The sequence below is a fragment of the Pelophylax lessonae genome (genome assembly GCF_965119305.1).
Source record: "Pelophylax lessonae genome assembly, chromosome: 1".
NCBI lineage: Eukaryota > Metazoa > Chordata > Amphibia > Anura > Ranidae > Pelophylax > Pelophylax lessonae.
This window is the reverse complement of record NC_138768.1, coordinates 148,975,198-148,996,741: the sequence shown is the minus strand read 5'-3', so window position 1 is coordinate 148,996,741 and position 21,544 is coordinate 148,975,198. Positions and strand designations below refer to the sequence as shown.

Below are 21,544 nucleotides of genomic sequence, written 5' to 3'. Positions count from 1 at the left end.
GACCGCATCTGGAGTATTCTGTCCAGTTCTGGTCGCCAGTCCTCAGGAGGGATGTGTTAGAGCTGGAGAGAGTCCAGAGAAGGGCAACTAAACTAATTAGGGGATTGGAGGACCTTAATTATGAAGAGTGTTCACAATCACTTGATTTATTCTCCCTGGAGAAGAGACGCCTGAGAGGGGACATGGTATCAATCTACAAATACCTCAGCGGTGATCTCAGCATAGAAAAAAAACGATTCAGTCGCAAGGATTGCATGAGGACTCGAGGGCATACAATGCGATTAGAGGAGAAGCATTTTAACCTCAGGCAACGCAGGGGGTTCTTTACTGTTAGGGCTACAAGATTGTGGAATTCTCTACCACAAGTGGTGGTTTCTGCGGGAAGTATGGCTACATTCAAAAGACTCTTGGACATACATCTCAAGGATCAGAACATTAAGGGGTATGAGAAATGATTACGGCCACTCACACCTACACAGGTTGAACTTAATGGACTATAGTCTTTATTCAACCTCAACTACTATGTAACTATATATGTAATAATGACACTGGCAGGGACAGGGTTAACCCAGAGGCTATCAAAGGGTTAAACGTGAGCCTAGGGGAGTTTTTTCTAACTGTATGGGGGAGGGACTTCTGGAATCAACACAGAGACCTGTGATCCTATATGGGAGGATCACAGGCTCGCTGTGTTCATTCCAGAGAGAACAACGGTCTGCTGTATTTACAACAGCAGACTGTCGATCTCTCAACTTGGAGTGATAACGGGTGCCCTGCGACAATCACGGCCGCCAATCTCATGGATCGGCTTCCCTGCTTCCTAATGGGGGCGGGCGCACACCCCCAGGAGCGCTCCCACGAACCAATGTACCCATACGTCGGTTTGCGCAGCCAAGCCAGCCTGCTGCAGTATATCTGCGGTAGGCAGTCAGCAAGTGGTTAAGGGGGTACCTCACACAAAAAAAAAACAAAACAAAACAAGAAAAAAATATGCAAGACAAGACAAAAACAAGACAACATAAAAGCACCTTGTCCCCATGTTGATGAGGACAAGGGCCTCTTCCCCACAACCTTGGCCCACTGGTTGCAGGGTTCTTCAGCTGGGTGTTTACCAGAATCTGGAAGCACCCTTGAACAATAAGGGGGCAGTCAGATACCAGCTCCACTCTATGTGAAGGAGTATGGGGTGAATAGTACCTCTTCTAATTCACAAAAGAAAAGTTATAGTCTAGCAATAAAGACACCCAAACATTTAACAAGTCCTTTATTAAAAAATAAAAATCCAAAAAAAGTCCTTCGATGTACAGTAAGTTCACAATGAATTACATCGCCAAGTGATGCCCAGTGGCTGAGGAACCTCCAAAAAAAAATATAAGCGCTATGAATGAGACATATCCCACCTGTTCACTTGTCACCTGCTGAATGGAAAGTCAGAGGATGACATCTCTGATATACAAGGGTGTGGGGTCTCCTGTTGACATTGTTGACCCTATATGGACATGACTATATACAGTGCCATCTTAAAAGCATGAAAGGGCCCCGGGAGATGCAGTGCACTGAGGCCTCGCCTGCACAATCACCCACGAGAATAAAAATGCAAATTATCGATAAGGAAATTATTTATTGGTACAGCAGTACCAGACTAATGACAGCTTCTAAGTTTGGCAGGTGGGTCTGGTGAACACACACACGGATGAGAGTCAAACTTGACTGTCCTGTGTGTGCCTGTTCCTGTGGAAGCGGACAGGCATTCCTGCAGCTGTGGGCTTCCCCTCCACGGTCCAAGGGGCCTGACAGCAGTGCAGGGCCAACAGGTGCTTGATACCTGCTAAGTTTGGTGGCGGGATGCACACGGGAATCAAGACTAATGCTTGGCTGGGGCTGGGTCTCTCGGCAGGTTGCCCATTCGGTAAGATGGCCCTGACTATATATAATCAATGAAATCACTAGGATACCACCCCTTTGCTTACCTGGCCAGGAATTCCTTGCCATGTATTGTAGGTGACTGGGGCCTGTGATATCACAATAAGGTTGTTAAGGACTCGGTGGTGCCTGCACCAGGCGGCACCTTTACAGTGGGATGCTGTCATGTATAATAGCCCTACACAGACCCTTCCGTACAAACCGACCACTCCCAGCACAGACTCTCAGTATAGGTAACCCTCCCTAGTACAGTTTGAAATGCGTTTCTTGCAAAAATCCAACATGAGCACGGAGACGATGGAGTTCCGACAGCACAATGGAGCGCTTCTCAGGGGTATTGAGCCCCTTCACATTCAAGGAGACCAAACGGACCGGGTCCGGACGAGGGTCGGCCATAACCCCCCCAACCGGCGGGTCCAGCCCACCGGGTGAAAACAAAAAACCAAAAGGAGCGGAGGAGGGAGAGGGAAGGAGAGGGGGGAAAGAAAAGGAAGGGGAACAGCGGAGATGCAGAGGTAAGTGAAAAGGTGGAGGGAAAAAGAGGGAGAGAAGGAAAAGGCGCAAAGTACGCGCCTACTTACAAAGTACTAAGGTGCCGAAGCACCAGAGAGAGTTCAATCTCAAAGGACCCTAGGGCCCGATCCACCAACCCCGCAGGCAGGGCAAAATGGACAGGCACCAAAGGATCACCCTACGTGGGGAACGAGGAGAGCCACCAACTGGGAGAGGTAGGTGACCGCTCCCCGGCTCCCCAACCGGCCAATAAAGATCATAGCAACACAGTATTATAACCAGCTGAAAAACACCAACAACTCAAACAAAAAAAAAAAAAAAAATACCAATAACATAGTGCAACAGTTTGAGCCCCTGAACCGGAGAGGAAAACCTCCCCCCACCCCCCGCCCGAGAAGAACCAAATGAACAATTCAATGGCACCCAAGACAGAGATGCCAGAGACTGCACCCGCTCCCCATCCAGACGTCCCCCTCAAGATCAGTGGCATCGGACCAGAGGGGGACATACCACGCCACCCCACACATATAACACACCAACCCCCGGGGGGAGAAGGGGGGGAAGGGGAAGGGAGGGGAGGGGTTAGTAGAAAAGGGGGGGGGGAAGGGGAAGGGAGGAAGAAGAAGAGGGGAGGGGAGGAAGGGGGAATGGAGGGGAGGGGGGAAGGGAAAAACGGGAGGGGGGAAGGGAGGGGGGAGGGGGGAAGGGAGGGGGAAGGGAGGGGGGAGGAAGGGGGGAAGGGGAAAAGGGAGGGTAGGGAGGGGGGGAAGGGGAAAAGGGAGGGTAGGGAGGGGGGGAAGGGGGGAGGGAGGGGAGGGGGAGATAGAGGGGGAGGGGGGGTAAGGGAGGGAGAATAAGGGGGGGGGAGGGGGACAAAGGAGGGGGGGAGGGGGGATAAGGGAGGGGGGGGTGAAGCAAAAGTGAATTCCGAGGGCCACCAGCAGCGCCCTGCATCCCCTCTCCTGCAGCGCGGGGTAGCACCCAGATCCGGCACGCAACCCAAGCAAGTACGACCAGACCCAGGCGCCCCCCCAGTAACCACAGAAGAGGAGGCGTGCATACATCTGGAAAGCATTAAATAGTGCATACAGTCAGCAAGCAATATGAGAGGCAACAGTTCAATGACACTACTCTGAGATCTAAACTTGCAGGGAGTCAGCAGGCCTGTCAGACACCTAGGCCCCGGAAGCGGGAGCAAGGCACCGCACCGCCTTGAGCCGCTCCAGAGCCCCCGCATGTCAGCATTAGGGGGAGCAGGAGACACGGAGCCGATCTAGGGGAGTCAAGATCCAAGAAAGGGGGACACGGGGGGAGGCAGATGACCTGAGCCCTGGAAGTTCGGCATGGGCAGCAGTCAGAGGCACCTGGGGACATTCGGGGACAGCTGGAGGCCCGGCACGGCCCTCGGGACTAGTGCAGTTCAAATCTAGCTTGGGGGACAGTCACCACAAGGCAGGACAGTCAGCCATCAGGGAAGGGCAGGTGAAGCCCAGGGATGTGACCCGGGACAGGCAGGGGCGGAGGGCAAGGGGCTAAGTCATTACTCACGGACCTCGGCAATGCTGAATCAAAATTCCGGGGAAGCCAACGAGGGGCTAGTAGAGCGCGCCACGGGTGCACTGCGCTGCCGACGGCGTCCCTCGGACCGGGGTCTCGATGGCCCACCTCCGGGAGAGCGAGCGTCCCTGTCAGGAAGCCTGGCTAACCAGTCCGGGACCTCCAGAGGAGCGATGGCTGCAAACCGGAACAGGGCTGGGAGGTCAGCATGTCTGCGGAGGACGAAAGTGGCGCCATTCCTGCGGACGATGAGCTGGAGGGGAAAACCCCATCTGTAAGTGGCATCCTGTCTCCTGAGACGCTCCAGCAGGGGTTTCAGCATCGCTCTGCGGATCAGAGTGCCTCTGGACACATCGGGGAAAACCTGGATCTGTGCCCCATCGAAGTCAATCGGGCCCTTCGTCCACGCAGCCCGCAGCACCTGTTCCTTCACCGGATACCGATGCACGCGGCAGATGACGTCCCGAGGTCTTGTAGTGTCCGTCGGTTTGGGGCCCAAGGCCCTATGTATCCGGTCGAACTCCACTGCGACAGGGGGGTCCGAAGGCAAGATCTGCGCCAGGATGGCCCGAACCGTCTCCATCAAGTCTTCCGGTCCGGTGGCCTCGGGCAGGCCCCGGAGCCGCAAGTTGTTACGGCGGCTCCGGTTCTCCACGTCCTCCAAGGCGAGCTGGTGTTCAGCAAGGACATCCGCGTGGACAGCTTGTGTTCGTTCCAGACACTCTACCCTAGCCTTGAGGTCTCCGATCGCCGATTCCCCGGTCGCCACTCGCTCACGAACATGAGACACTTCTGCGGTCAGCACTTGGAAGTCCCTCTTATGCTGCTCCGTGACTTGCGCTACCAGAGCCTCCATGTCCATCTTAGTGGGGAGGGAGCGCAGCAGAGCCCAGATGTCCCTTTCTTCATTGGGTTCTCCAGCCGAGGATGATTGGGACAGCTGCAAGGGGCTCAGGGAAGCCATAGCAGGCAGGGGAGCCGGAGGGGATGCCGCCTGTGCCGTCCGGGACACCGCCGTCGGACTGATACTGCCACGTGGGCCTGCCACCAGCTTCCGCAGCACCGGGGTAGCAGAATCCGGGAAGAATGAACGGATCGGGGCCGCCGGAGTAGCCTTGGAGGTGGATTTGTTCTTCCGCCGCTTATAGGAGCTCATGTCAGCTAGAAAACAGCCAGGTAACGATCAATTTAGCCGATCAGGGGGGCCAGGGAGCGGGAGCACCAGAGTCAAACGTCCTCACACCGCCATGACCTAGCCACGCCCCCCCCTCCCTAGTACAGACCCCCTCAGTACAGAAACAAACTACCCCTCAGACCCCTCAGTACAGACAACCCTCCAGGACAGACACCATCACTCCCACAGTATAAGCCCATCAGTGCAGACTCCCCAGTACAGACACCAAACCCCCCCTTCTCCAGTACAAATTCCTCTGTACAGACATCCCTCCTCAGTTCAGACCCCTCAATGCAGACACCACTATCGCCCAATACAAACCCCTCAACACAGACACCCCTCCTTATTGCAGACCACCAACCCCCCACCTCCCCAGAACATATCCCTCTGTACAGACACCCCTAGAAAACTGAAAATAGTTGACACTCACAAAGCTGGAGAAGGCTATATGAAGATAGCAAAGCGTTTTCAGATTTCAATATCCTCTGTTCGGAATGCAATTAAGAAATGGCAGTCATCAGGAACAGTGGAAGTTAAAGCAAGATCTGGAAGACCAAGAAAAATATCAGACAGAACAGCTCTCAGGATTGTGAGAAAAACAATTCAAAACCCACGTTTGACTGCAAGATCCCTCCAGAAAGATCTGGCAGACACTGGAGTTGTGGTACACTATTCCACTATAAAGAGATACTCTTCCATGTACAAATATGGTCTTCATGGACGAGTCATCAGAAGAAAACCTCTTCTACGTCCGCACCACAAAAATCAGCGTTTGAACGTTGCAAATGAACATATAGACAAGCCTGATGCATTTTGGAAACAAGTTCTGTGGACCGATGAGGTTAAAATTGAACTTTTTGGCCGGAATGAGCAAAGGTACGTTTGGAGAAGAAGGGGCGCAGAATTTAATAAAAAAAACCTCTGTCCAACTGTTAAGCATGGGGGTGGATCAATCATGCTTTGGGGTTGTATTGCAGCCAGTGGCACCGGGAACATCTCACGAGTAGAAGGAAAAATTGATTCAATAAAATTTCAGCAAATTTTGGATGGTAACTTGATGCCATCTGTGAAAAAGCTGAAGTTAAATAGAGGATGGCTTCTACAAATGGATAATGATCCTAAACACACCTCAAAAACCACGGGGGATTACATCAAGAGGCGTAAACTGAAGGTTTTGCCATGGCCTTCACAATCTCCTGACCTCAACATAAGTGAAAATCTATGGATAGACCTTAAAAGAGCAGTGCATGATAGACAGCCCAGAAATCTCAAAGAACTGGAAGACTTTTGTAAGGAAGAATGGGCAAAGATACCTCAAACAAGAATTGAAAGACTCTTGGCTGGCTACAAAAAGCGTTTACAAGCTGTGATACTTGCCAAAGGGGGCAGTACAAGATATTAACTCTGCAAGGTGCCCAAACTTTTGCAGATGCCATTTTTTTGTTTTCTGTTATTTTGAAAGTGTAAATGATGGAAATAAAATCTAACTTTTGTTGACATATTATAATAATGTTTAATCTGTAATTTGATGCCTTTTGGAAATTTTTCCATCTTTTCTTGGCTTCTTTATGCACATTAATACAAATTTTTACCTGGGGTGCCCAAACTTTCGATCCCCACTGTAGATTCCTGCTTATATCAGTAATCCCTCCCTCTTACTTTAGTGTGTTTACTCTGCTAAAAGTGGTCTGTGGTCACCAGAGTCCATCCCCCCCCACATCAGAGTTCCCGGCGTCCCCCCTTAAATCAGTGTCCTCAGAGTTCCCCTTTACATCAGAATCTGCAGGATTCCCCCTTACAGTGCAAGGTAGAATTCTGCCGACTCTAATGTAAAGGGGTACTCTGATGTAAAGGGCATTGCTGCGGACCCTGATGTAAAAAGGAACACTGAATGGCTGTCAACCAACCCACCGCCTCAACCACGATTATTAAAACTTATAGCTGAAATCAGGAGAATAGAATACCTAATCACTACTGTACATGACCCCATTGCTCAATTTAATACAATCTGGGAACACTGGAACCAATCTGAATACGGAGACCAGCCAACATGATTTGTGCCCCTTTGGTTTATACCTTCTCTAACTGACTCCTCTCATTATTTCTAGGGTGTATATGCTTTCTCTATGACCCCTTTATACTGTATAGGGTTGAGAAGCATTTCTCTAGCCAGTAATTTGTGCTTAGGTTTGCACGTATGCCCATTCGCCAGTGTGGAAGCTGATCCATGGGGCCTGCCGCCGCGACTGCCCCCCGGCACCCGTGATTGCTCCCCGTGGAGAGAGAACAGAGGTCTGCTGTTATAAGCACAGCAGACCATTGTTCTCCCAGCAATCAACACAGAGCTCCTGTGTTTCTCCTATTTAGGAACACAGGTCTCTGTGTTGATTCCATAAGCCCACCCCCACAGTTAGAAAACACCCCCTAGGCTCACATTTAATCCTTTGATCACCCCTGGGTTAACCCCTTCCCTGCCAGTGTCATTGTTACAGTAACAGTGCATATTTTTAGCACTGATTACTGTAGTAATGTCACTGGTCCCCCCAAAAGTATCAAAAATGTCAGTGAGGTGTCTGATCTGTCCGCTGCAGTGTCGCAGTCCTGCTAAAAATTGCTGATCACCGCCATTACTAGTAAAAAAAAAAAATAATTAAATAAAAATGACATAAATCTTTCCCTTAGTTTGTAGATGCAATAACCTTTTGCACAAACCAATCAAAATACATATATTGGAATTTTTTTTTACCAAAATATGTAGCAGAATACAAATTGGCCTGAAATGATGAAAATTTTTGATTTTTATTTTTTTTATTATTATTGGGAATGTTATATAGCAGAAAGTGAAAAATATATTGTTTTTTTTTCAGAAGTGCCACTATTTTTTTGTTTATAGCGCAAAAAATAAAAATTGTGGAGGTGATCAAATACCATCAAAAGAAAGCTCTATTTGTGAGAAAAAGGGACATCAATTTGATTTGGGTACAGTTTCTCATGACCGCGCAATTATCCATTAAAGTAACGCAATGTCGAATGGTAAAAAATGACCTGGTCATTAAGGGGGATAATCTTCTGGAAGGGGTTAAAATAAAAAATAGAAATAGCATTTACAACTGCTTTAAGTTCCTGAAGTCTTTCCTGATTTATCCCTCAGCATTTTTGTTACATGTCTCTGGACTTGTTCTATGTCATCCATATCTTTTTGTAAGTGAGGTCTGTAGAAGTAGAGCCAGCATGGTAAGGACAGATCTATATAGGAGGATCAGGATGTAGCCTGTGTCTATTCCTAGGAGCCTGTGCTTATTCTTTGTCTCCTTTTCTATCCCATGAATGATGCTGAGTGCATGCCTGCACAGTGCACAGCAGTCTTCCTATACTAACACAATCATTGGAGTTCCAGAGCCTTTAAGAGCAGAGCTGTGTAGCAAAGCCCAAGTGAGAAGGATGAAGTAAGTCAGCAGGAGGAGCAGGTGTCTGGGCGGTGCGATCCATTCCCTTCTTCTTCTTCTCCCCATTCTCAGTGTCTATATGCGATCTCTCTCCTCTTCCTTTTCATTCTTTCCTCCAGCAGAAGGAGCTCGTTGTGTGAGGAGCAGAAGGAAGGCAGCGGAGGAGCCCCGTGTTTGTATACACAGAATATACTCTCCGGCCGGCCGGTGACAGCTGTCATCCTTTCCCCAGCCGCCTCTCCTACCAGGACCCATCTGCCGGCTGCCTCCATCCCGGATACTGCATGCAGATCGCTGCTGCCTAGGGATACTAAGGACCATTGGGGACATCTTCCCGGGACTGGAGTCTGTCTTTCTTGGGGACATCATTTGCACCAGCTTTTCCTTTGATTTAGTGACCCACAACCATGATCCTTAAGGAGGTCACACACCTCCTGATCAGCCTCAGCTTTTGGCTCCCTCTGCTAGTAAAAGGTAAGTGATGATGGTGATGATGTGTCCGGCACTTTTCATTGCAACTTACCTAGATGGAGTGACAGCTCCGGAGTTGTGCACCGGGGATACCGGGCGATGGATGACGTGATCGGCTCTGAACACGGGGGAGAAGCCGGAGCTCCGGGTGGATTAGCACTCCTGCCATCTGCACACATCGTCTGCTTTCCTATGGTCCTAATGAGATGATAGGGAACGGGCTTAATTGTAATCCCTATCAGCGGTTATCCGCAGGGCACTGCTCCCTATCCCTCTCCTCTCCATCCCTCTCCTCTCCATCCCTCTCCTCCCCATCCCTCTCCTCTCCTCTCCCGGTGTAGAATGCGGTGATGGGAGATGCAGCAAAGCCTTGGAAATTAGGCTGGGGAGTCAGAGGACCCCTTCTGTATTGCCCCCCTACCAACTATGACCGCAACTTTATGCTTTACTGAGGCTTTATAGATACACGTCTGTTTTTAAAAGTTGCATAGGTAATATTTCATCATTTAAAGTTTAAATAGATTTTTGCAGTGGTTGAAATTGGTGCAGCTAGGTTATAAAGAGTTAAATGTTGGCGTTTTTTTCCCTCATAATAGTACGTGTATGAGTAGAAGAGGGATTTGTTTTACACATTATCTTCAGCTGGGCTTTCAGTATCTAAGCCTGACCCTGTGCATAGAACTTCTGTGCTGAACTCAGTACCTAGTCTGTACCCCCCCCCCCCCCGCCTATACTGGGCTGTACATCCTAGTCTGTACCTAGTCTGTGCCCCCTTGCCTGTCCTGGGTTGTACATCCTAGTCTGTTCCTAGTCTGTGCCCCCTTGCCTGTCCTGGGTTGTACATCCTAGTCTGTTCCTAGTCTGTGCCCCCTTGCCTGTCCTGGGTTGTACATCCTAGTCTATGCCCCCCTGCCTGTCCTGGGTTGTATATCCTAGTGTGTACCCCCCTGCCTGTCCTGGGTTGTACATCCTAGTCTATGCCCCCCTGCCTGTCCTGGGTTGTATATCTTAGTCTGTACCCCCCTGCTTGTCCTGGGTTGTACATCCTAGTCTGTACCTAGTCTGTGCCCCCCTGCCTGTCCTGGGTTGTACATCCTAGTCTTTTCCTAGCCTGTGCCCCCCTGCCTGTCCTGGGTTGTGCATCCTAGTCTGTACCTAGTCTGTGCCCCCTGCCTGTCCTAGGTTGTACATCCTAGTCTGTACCTAGGCTGTGCCCCCCTGCCTTTCCTGGGTTGTACATCCTAGTCTGTACCTGGTCTATGCCCCCCTGCCTGTCCTGGGTTGTACATCCTAGTCTGTGCCCCCCTGCCTGTCTTGGGTTGTACATCCTAGTCTGTTCCTAGTCCATGCCTCCCTGCCTGTCCTTGGTTGTAAATCCTAGTCTGTACCTAGTCTGTGCCACCAGCCTGTCTTGGGTTGTACATCCCAGTCTGTACCTAGTCTATGCCCCCTACCTATCCTGGGTTGTACATCACAGTCTGTACCTAGTCTGTGCCACTAGCCTGTCCTGGGTTGTACATCCCAGTCTGTACCTAGTCTATGCTCCCAACCTGTCCTGGGCAGTATATCCCAGTCTGTACCTAGGGTATGCCCCCAGCCTGTCCTGATTTGTACATATCAGTCTGTACCTAGCCTATGCCATACAGTTTGTACCTGGGTTGTACCTCCCAGTCTGTATCTAGTCTATACCCCCCAGTCTGTACATCCTAGTCTGCACCTAGTCTATGCCCCCAGTCTTTACCTGGGTTGTACATCCTAGTCTGTACCTAGTCTATGCCCTCAGTCTTTACCTGGGTCGTACATCCTAGTCTGTACCTAGTCTATGCTCCCAGTCTGTACCTGGGTTTAACATTCCAGTCTGCACATAGTCTATGACCCTAGCTTGTACCTGGGTTGTACATCTCAGTATGTACCTAGTCCTCCCCCCCAGCATGTACCTGAGTTATATATCCCAGCCTGTCCCTTGAATATTTACCCTATTCTGTATCCAGGTTATACATCTTAGCCTGGACCTGTAATATGCATCCTAGCTTGTACCTGGACTATGCCCCCTAGTCTGTATTTAGATTATACATTTTAGCCTGTACCTGAACTATGCACTCTAGCCTGTGCTTGGGTTATACATCCCGTCTGCACTTAATTTGTGCCAGCTTGTACCTAGAAAATGCCCTTTAGCCTGTTTCTGCATTATACATCTAAACATGTACCTGGCCCATACATCCCAGACTGCACCTAGTTTGTGTATCCTATCCTGCACCTGGTCTATGCCCCCAGCATGTATTGGATTATATACTCAGAATGTTCTTTGTATATACACCACACTATGTACCTGAGCTATGCATTCTGCTACGTACCTCTTCTAAACACCACAGCCTGTACCTCAGCTATGCATCCTAGGCTTTACTTAGTCTTTTTCAAAGTCTATACATGACATATGCAATCACTTTGTATCTGGGCTATAAACTCCAGCCTGTACCTGGGTTATGCACCTTCCCCTGCACCTGGGCTGTGCACCCTGCACTGTATCTGAGTTATGCACCCTAGCCTGCACCTTGGCTATGCACCTAAGTCTGTACCTGACTTACTGTATATACCCTAGCCTGTACCTTGGCTATGCACCTCAGTCTGTACCTGACCTATTGTATATACCCTAGTCTGCACCTTGGCTATGCACCTCAGTCTGTACCTGACTTATTGTATATACTCTAGCCTGCACCTTGGCTATGCACCTCAGTCTGTACCTGACCTATTGTATATACCCTAGTCTGCACCTTGGACATGCACCTCAGTCTGTACCTGACTCACTGTATATACCCTAGCCTGTACCTTGGCTATGCACCTCAGTCTGTACCTGACTTACTGTATATACCCTAGCCTGTACCTTGGCTATGCACCTCAGTCTGTACCTGACCTATTGTATATACCCTAGTCTGCACCTTGGCCATGCACCTCAGTCTGTACCTGACTTACTGTATATACCCTAGCCTGTACCTTGGCCATGTACCTCAGTCTGTACCTGACTTACTGTATATACCCTAGCCTGTACCTTGGCTATGCACCTCAGTCTGTACCTGACCTATTGTATATACCCTAGTCTGCACCTTGGCCATGCACCTCAGTCTGTACCTGACTCACTGTATATACCCTAGCCTGTACCTTGGCTATGCACCTCAGTCTGTACCTGACTTATTGTATATACCCTAGTCTGCACCTTGGCTATGTACCTCAGTCTGTACCTGACTTACTGTATATACCCTAGCCTGTACCTTGGCTATGCACCTCAGTCTGTACCTGACTTATTGTATATACTCTAGCCTGCACCTTGGCTATGCACCTCAGTCTGTACCTGACTTACTGTATATACCCTAGCCTGTACCTTGGCTATGCACCTCAGTCTGTACCTGACTTACTGTATATACCCTAGCCTGTACCTTGGCTATGCACCTCAGTCTGTACCTGACTAATTGTATATACTCTAGCCTGCACCTTGGCTATGCACCTCAGTCTGTACCTGACTTACTGTATATACCCTAGCCTGTACCTTGGCTATGCACCTCAGTCTGTACCTGACTAATTGTATATACTCTAGCCTGCACCTTGGCTATGCACCTCAGTCTGTACCTGACTTATTGTATATACCCTAGCCTGTACCTGACTTATTGTATATACCCTAGCCTGTACCTTGTCTATGCACACCAGGCAATACATAGTCTTTGCAACCCAGGCAGTGCCTGGGTTATGCAACTTGAATTCTGCCTGTTCTTTTAAATGCAGCCTGCACTTGGCTTCACCCCTGCTAGTGGGCTTCTTTACTCTAGCCTAACTCTGAGATCTTCTCCCCACTTTGCACTTACTCCATTTTTCCTTTGAACTTTATGCCATATTTTGATTTTAAGCTGCCCTGGGCATTGTGATAAAATGCATTCTAATTAGCAACCCACACATTCCTCACCATGCAGATCTTCTCCTTTTTACATTTTTTGCAGAAATGGTTAGTAAAGGTAAAGGACCGCAAAAAATAAAATAAAATTGCACAACTCACCTAATAACAGTTGTATGCCCCAGCTGAACAGTGGTGCCTTAATCAAATGCCTAGTTGCCTATATATTAGATGCATCCCTGACCTGCGGCTGATGTGGGGCTCTGTTCCCTTCCCTGCTGCGTATCTCTGCATCTCTGCCTGCTCCTGAGCTCTGCACCTCTGCTGAAGATCTATCTACTCTTGTGGCTGGCATCTGTTCTGTGAATCGAACAGCTCCCTAACTTCTCTTGTTTGGGGGAAAGGTCTTGTTAAATGCAGGCAATTCATCATGGCTTGTAGGAGTAGGTCTATGGATGAAAGGAATGGATGAGATTAGTGCTTACTAGACTGTGTAGTTCGTTTTCTTTGCCTGAAAGATAATGAAGCCTTTGGGGCTTTAAATTGTGTGAACAGGCACTGATCTGATCTCCCAAATTAATATAAATATCACAATGGGAGTGACCGCATCCATAAAATAAATCCCTTTCTCCCTCAGTATAAAGACGGTTCCATATTTCCTCCGTGTCAACCTCTGCTCCCATGAACAGTTCTGATTTAGAACATCTGTATCAATCTACAGGAAGAAAAAAAAAAAGACACTATTAACCGAGAGGGATCATATAGCTAGAGCGAGATGCATTTTGTTTATTTGGCTAGTGTGCAGCATATAGATTTATCTAGTAAGGAAACAAGTGTGCAATCAGTAAAGCCAACATTGCTGTCATTAGATTATAGATTGGAACAAAAAGTCAAAAGGTATCCGGAACAGCTTTAATAAGCACTTGGACTCAGCAAATGATTTTTCTCTTAAGAGACATATTTTCCGGTGCATTTGCAGGTATTGATTGCCCCTGCACTTAGGTCCTGAGATGAAATGAATATGATTCCTACACCCACCCTTAGCTTTGGAAGTAGTCACCCTCTGCCTCTCTTTCCATCATCCAGTTTTGGATGATGAGGGCAGTTCTTAGAAGAAGCACAGATCTTACTGCAGACTCACTTGTGGTTATTGTCCAGTCATTAAAAAAAAAAAAGTCTAATTAGGGTTCCCAGATTTGTTTAGCTTAGATTTTCTCCTTCTCCGGTGGTTATTTAACCTGTGCACAGACATCCAGACAGTCCCAGCTGGTGTCTTCAGGACTTAAATGCCTTAATAAAACCATCATGCAGACTTTTGACCTCAGTGATCCCTTGAGTACTGATTAGGAAGCGATGCACTGGTTCTTTTCAGATTCTAGGAAAAAAAAAAGAATTTAAGGAGAATGATGCAGCACATCCTTGCAGCTGTCCTTAAAACAGTCCTTGTTTTTATTGTATTTCTTTTTACATAGTTACATAGTTAGTGAGGTTGAAAAAAGACATCAGTCCATCCAGTTCAACCTATGATGTGTGTGTGTGTTTGCTGTTAACCGTACATTGTATACCCCTGTATGTTGTGGTCTTTAAGGTGCCCATCTTTAATATATATTCCTTCTATATGATGCTCAGGCAGATGCTAGTTGGACCACAGCATATTTAGACAGATGTTATTTTAATGATGCTACACAGAATAAACACAAAGGCGACTTGGTAGATTGGAAGAGGAAAAATGAGCTTCATTAACATACAAACAGTTTTTTTTATGCGATGTGGGCTTGAGGTTTGTTTTTGTAACTGTTTGGGTTTATTATTATGTTTCCGGCTTGTTTGATGCTACTTAGCTACCAGCATCACAAGAGATAATATAATGTGGCTTTCCTACCTCTGATATATATTTTTTTCTAGTGGTATGATAGGAATCCTTCTATTATAGGCCCTACCCACGAATCATTTTTACTTTTAAAATGAAACCAATGGATCAGTCATCAAACTGAATTTTGTATCAGCCAATAAATATTTCATCGGTATGGGCCATACTAAAAATTCAATAGCTCTTCATACAGTTGCAGGAGGTGCGTGATGTTATGCAATCTGTCACAATGGCTAACACTCGTGTCTTAATCCTTTAAGCAAAATGTACCCCATTAAGGTTTAGACAAATTCATTTGTTTTACAGATTGACTTGCCTGGGTAGCTTCAATTCCCTTTTCTGTCAAAAATGAACTATAGATGGCTCATCTAATTCACTTGCTATGAAACCCCTTCCTCAATTAAATATTCATTTGAAGAAAAAAATGACTTTTTCATCTATTTTTTTCTAGTATTACATTGATCGCTAAAGATAATAGACTGGCCTCTGATGCAACAGTTACAAAAATGGTAACATGTCCTTTTTTTTGCCCTTCTCTCTCTAAGGATAATCAATCAGTTTAATATAGTTCCTTATAAAAACGTGTTTAACAAAACCCGATTTGTGGAAAAAAAAATGGCTTTTGAGCCATGAGAATGACCTCTTTCTCTAATAAGCTCCTAGTTTTTCTAACCAAAAGTTGATGACTACAAAGTTTCAGATTATGATATCTGATTCTTAAGTACATTGGAATGCCAACAGTCTGGCCAACGAGCTGTAAAATTGAATGTCGTCCTTCCTTAAAATGTGTTATTTGCCAAATTACAAAGCCTTCCAGGTTTAGTGCGCTTTAACATTTACATTAGGGAACAAGTGTGCATGATTTTCTGTTTTCCCGATGAGTGAAAACTAATGGATTTTTTTTAGAGTGGTTGGTGCCCACTGTAGCCTTACATTTAAATGAGTCTAAATGGTACGTGTCTTTAAAGAAGACGCTGAATGCTCTGCTCAGTATCTAATTTTAAAAGAGCTATTTAGCATTTATTGATATTGTAGATATGTTTTTCGAGTTGTGCTCCGGGTTTAAAAGGGACAAAGTTATCTGTGCAAAACTATAGAGTATAGTATTAAGAACAGACCATGATCATTTGGCCAAGGAGATCTGGTCATTCATAATTTTTTGTGCGTATTCTTAAGGTTGACCTGTGCTTTTCCATGCTTTGATCTGCATGCCATGCTTTTTACGGGTTATTTAGGTCATGGGTGGTGCAGATGACCCATCATCGCTGAGTGTAGGGTGCACAGAACAGTGATGATAAGTAAAACATAGCACTGACCAATCAGATCTTTGTTAACTGTCAATGGAAAATGTAACTTTCTTGCTGGTTTCTGTGGGTTATAACACTTTCCATCATTATTGCTCTTTGCAATACCCCACTGAGTATCTCACATCACTATCAATTCATTCAGGGTACAACTATTTGCTTTAATTACCTTTGTAATACCAGTAACATGGCAAACAATAAAGATTGCTATGGTAAATATTGCATTTTTTATAGCTTACTGAATCAAGCTTTTTTTTGTCAAGTTATTGTACTTTTAATCTCATTAGAAAATGTATTGGTGTAAGTGTATGTAAAGCCAGCACTTTCTTTTTAATTTTGAATTAAATAGGTGACAGTTAAATCCATATCAATTTTTTTCCATTCTATATTTACATTAATTTTCTGTCCCAAAGACCCAACAGAAATCAAAAGGAGATTTATTCTCTTAGGAAGTTGTCATAAGAACAGGTTTACCCTTAAGAACAGTCCCTGTCATCTCCTGTTCCTGTGATAACTCAAAACATTTTGAATTTTCCATCACTATTTGTACCATAAACAATGGTCACCAGGACTAATACAGAGGATGAATGTCTCCAGTGGGGCCAAAGACAACAATAAAAAACAACACAGACTTCTTACCGTTCCACATTCAAACCACCACTAAAACAAGTTTTGGTTTTACATACCCTTTATTGTTAATGTGTAGATTTTGACTTTTGTAACCCTCCCCTGTTTGCCTGCTGAGCCTTCTCTATAATTGTTAAGGTTGTCCTTAACTTTAGAAGACTGATAGAGAGCCGGCATCTCCAAACTCCGTTCAAGATTAGCAAAAAAATATCATCTGCTTCACCTTAAATATGTGGGTTCATTTCTTAAACATAACCTCATTTTTAATTTTCAAATGTTTAGTTAAATATAGTGATGAGAGTCAGTGTTGGTCATTTGTCCCTGTGCTTCCCCCATTGATAAGTTAATGGTTGGTTAATGGCTGGTCATTGAAAAATTAACTCAATATTCCAGTAATGACTCAGTTCAAGTCTCAGTTCCATTTGAAGATTCAGTCCAAATCCAAAATTAAGACACAGAGAGATTTTGTACGAACATTTTTAGTACATTCACTCCCTTGAGGAATCCATTTGAAAGTACTTCAATATTTTGTTTGCTATAAAATTCAGTTTTGAAAGGAATGGAATTTCCCAAACACCATTGGAAATTTGTTGGTTTGAGAAAGAATTTCCATTCTGCTCCTTTGAATTTTCTTGTCACTATGGCTGAAAATGAATGTTGATTTGACCCCACAAATGATTTTGAAGATTAACCGAACCTTCCTAAAATAAAAACATTTTAAAGAAATTCTATCAGTGTATGGCCAGTATAAGGCGCTAGGAACATGTTCTGAAGCTTCCGAATCCTTAGCCTGAATGCCAAGTCACAGCTTTCACTAAAAACTCTTTGTAGTGAAAAACGCATCTACAGTTTTAATGTGTCTCTCTCCATAACAAAGTTTTGAGCTAATTGAATTGTTCATGATTGGAGTAGTGACATTCAGTTGTCAATTTATGATGTGTACTAAGACAGGCTTATTCATCTGCTCAAAGTGCAAGACCCAAATGGATAATAAGATGAGCATTCTAAGCTGACTCTCACAAGCAGGTGGCTAGATTACACAAATACACTGTGGTATGTTAAGCAGTAAGAACTGTATATATATATTTTATATGGAAGGAATAGCCCTAGCCATTTTTTTTAGCCCTAGCCATTTAGTAGCAATAAGTAAGGACATCCGTCGTAATATAAATGGTGGATGTAACCCCACTGGGGAGATTCCCTCTTACTTCCTGTCTCATCTCACAATCAGCACATGAACTAAGGGGATATCTCCCCAATCATAAAACAGACAACAATCAAAAACTAAACATTTTTTATTCTTTTAAATGTTCTTGTTGGAAAGGTTAATTTCAGTTCAGGTTCTGTCTGGCACCCATAAAAAGAGAGGAAGGAAGATGCTAGGAACACAGACAGCAATTAAAAGCTTGTAGCTTCCAACCTTTCCCTACTGTGTTCAAAACGCCCAAAAAAAAAAAAAAAAAAACCCCTTTGGCTGGGGTTGGGCTTTAACTTGCTTGTAAAATAATGCATCAAGTGACTTATTGAATTGTAGTACGCTAGTATGTTGTCAGGCATGAAATCTAATTTTTAGTCAGTTTATTCTAAAAAATATAGTTTTACGCATCAAGTTATTGAATAAAGTCAATCTTTTAAGATGTGATTTACAAATTGATTTTAGTAAATTATTTGTTGGGGTTTTGCAACTCTTCCTACAAAGTTCACCAAATAGAGAACATTATGCACATTTTTTATTTTAAATTCCTATTCCTTTTTACTCACTTTGCTATTAGAAATCATTATGTGCTTTCCATATCTTACAGTATTAAAGTGGACCTTAAAGCGGTTGTATACTCATAAAACAAAAAAAAAAAAAAACCCTGTAAGACAAAAGCATGATGAGCTAGTATGCATCGCATAATAGCTTATTATGAAATACTTACCTTATAACGAAGCCCCGGCACGGTCATCTGGACAACACTGAGGGAGCTGACATGCTCCCTCAGAGTCTCTTCCTTGTTCCGCGGCTCCGGCGCTGTGAGCGATGACGTCACTCCCGCGCGGGAGTTTCACTTTCCGGCAAGATCCAGCAAGGAGCTCTGAAGGTCCGCCGGTCCTTCAGAGTGCATGCGCCGCAGTCGTCAGCGGCTGCATGCAGGTTTAATATCTCCTAAACCATGCAGGTTTAGAAGATATTAATTGTACCTACAGGTAAGCCTTATTATAGGCTTACCTGTAGGTAAAAGTCATATAGCGGAGTATACTACCACTTTAATTGGAGCATTAAAGTGGGTCTTCACTCAAAAATTTGTATTTGCTTATTTAGGGAGAACATTCTTGTTCTCTACATGAAGGGTCCTTGGAGATCGTCCATTCAAGTGTGTGAGGATTGCAGAGAAAAGTGAGGAGCAACGTATTCAAAAAGAAAGTCTTGGAAACTCCAGTTGGTTGGAAAACAATGATTACTATATTGATGTACATCATAAAATATAGCCAGCATATTTTAAAGGATTTGGGAACCCCCTTCTTCGTGCCTTTGGCAGTGTTACATCTTATGGTCATGGGAATTGCAGTTGGTGTCCTTATATACTAGCATTTTGGACTATCTTTTACAACTGCAGGGGCAAAAAATATAATATTATACACTAATAAGGTGGTCATTATTCTCCAACCAGTTGGAGTTTCCAAGTCTTTTATTCACATATGGTGTTCTACCTCTGCCTCCACAATCTTCACAGTGTAGAACATGGTATGGTAAGCTTATACATACAGTCTTCTGGCAGCTCTGGTTACATTATGGGTCATTCTTCCTCTTCGGCAACAGTGGTAGACGTTCATCCTCCTGGACAGCTTGTTTCCCAAATACAGAACTATGAGCACCTTGCTGTCCAAGAATACTGTAATCCCAGGTCAGGGTGACGAAGCATCACCAGAGCTTAGAACAGATGCATGTTAAACTAGGTAAGTGAGTTCCAGAGGGGCCTTGCCTTTTACACTTTTTTATTTCTAAGTTCTGGTTTAGCTGGTATTTCATATTTCTAGACTTTCTCAGAAAATATATAGCTGAGCTTGTTTATGGCTCTATTTAGTGTCAAATATGTTATTAATGTTGTATTTTAAAGCTGTTCATAACCTTTAATAGATTTATCCAAGGGTAAGGTACAAAATACAGTATATTCTCTACAAAACATGTATTCCTTTATATACTGTTGCAGAGTGGAGAAGATAAAAAATGTGTCTTAGGAAAGTCTTGTAATGTCATTAGTAAGGAATTCAGAATGTAGGTTTCAGCAATTGTATTGACTGTCTGGATAGTAAAACCATATGCTTTGTAACTTGAAAAATACAGTATTTTGTTGGAAACATTATAATACCCCAAAATGTTAAATTTTATAATATATATATATATATATATATATATATATATATATATAGTGAGGGGATTGAGGAAGCAGGAAAGAAACAGAAATGTTGAGAAGCAAAGCAATCAATTTATTACCAAAAAATGTGGGAAATGTGCAAAGTAAATATTCAACTGAAACATGGAAACACGGAAACACTGTTTTCACTTCATAAATCCAGGCACATGCAAGCAAAAATTCGGTTTTCTCCCCTAAACCTGATGGGATGTTTAAAGTGCATATTAAGAAAAACAGTTTTTTTCTTAGATTTGGATATTAGAAGAATTTAAAACTGCTTTCCAGGGCTCTGTTAGATACATTATCCCTAATTTTCTATCAGACAGGACCCTATCTCTGCCAGAGCTGCTTTTGGAAGGTTTTTTGCAGTTTTTATGTTTTTAATGCTAATAATATAACCGCATGGAAAAGCCCTGTTATAGATATAGCTTCAATGAAACTTAAACTTACGTGGATCATGTTGAATGAAAAAGTCATCAGAGTCATCAAAGAGTGTCTTGCGAGTTAAACAATACCTCTTCGAAAAAATAGGGTCCCCTGGCTTGCCTATTTACACGATCCAGATGTACGGAGCTGACTCCATATGGATGGTTGGCGGAAGATCCCTGGAAGGATCCATCTTCTCTCTTTCTCCTTTTCTCGCCTTTCCTCTCTTTCCTTGCCAGTTCTGTCACGGTGTCTTCTCAACCTCCTTTCCCCTTTCCTGCCTAAGTTACTTATGCTCTTAGTTGTGGGGAGTAGTGTCCCCCATATACGACCGTAATGGTGTTTTACAATGGGAAGAGCTTTAGTAAGCATAAAACACAAGTTAAACGTTCTATCATTTTGTAGACCGATATGCGGCGGTTATGCATTGCTGATGTTTAGATCTCATGGTCCTTATGTTTTCCATAGTTTGATCCACTAAGCTGTATTTATGATGATAATATTACTACAAAGAAACACAATATATTACCAGTTTTTTGGAAAAAGAATGTTATGTTAAGTAAACAAGTCAGGCCTTAGGCTTGTGAAACCACAGCAAACTATGGTACCCAAAATTGTCTATAGGAAACACTTACAAAACCTTCTACAGGTCATCAGTTTAGAGTTAACCTACAATTACGGGCCTCTAATTCATCCCAAAGGTGTTCTATTGGGTTAAGATCAGGAGTCTGTGCAGGCCAGTCAAGTTCCTCCACCCCAAACTCACTCACCCACGTCCTTATGAACCTTGCTTTGTGCAATGGTCCAAATCATTTGGTGGAGGGGGGATTATAGTGTGAGGTCGTTTTTCCAGGGGTTGGGCTGGGCCCCTTAGGTTCCAGTGAAGGGAGTTCTTAAGGTGTCAGCATACCAAGACATTTTGGACAATTTCATGCTTCCAACTTTGTGAGAACAG

The 21,544-nt window shown here is 44.6% G+C and overlaps 1 protein-coding gene across 2 annotated transcripts in view; it reads left to right on the top strand.

Moving 5' to 3' along the window:
• Window positions 1-8,828: 8,828 nt before the first annotated feature.
• EDIL3 (EGF like repeats and discoidin domains 3) overlaps window positions 8,829-21,544 on the top strand; it is a 960,591-nt gene continuing 947,875 nt past the window's right edge. For both annotated transcript variants that reach the window (XM_082243154.1, XM_082243153.1), the window contains exon 1: window positions 8,829-9,087. In XM_082243154.1, the coding sequence (XP_082099280.1) occupies window positions 9,021-9,087 (67 nt within the window). In that variant the 5' untranslated portion in view covers window positions 8,829-9,020. The remainder of the gene's footprint in view (window positions 9,088-21,544) is intronic.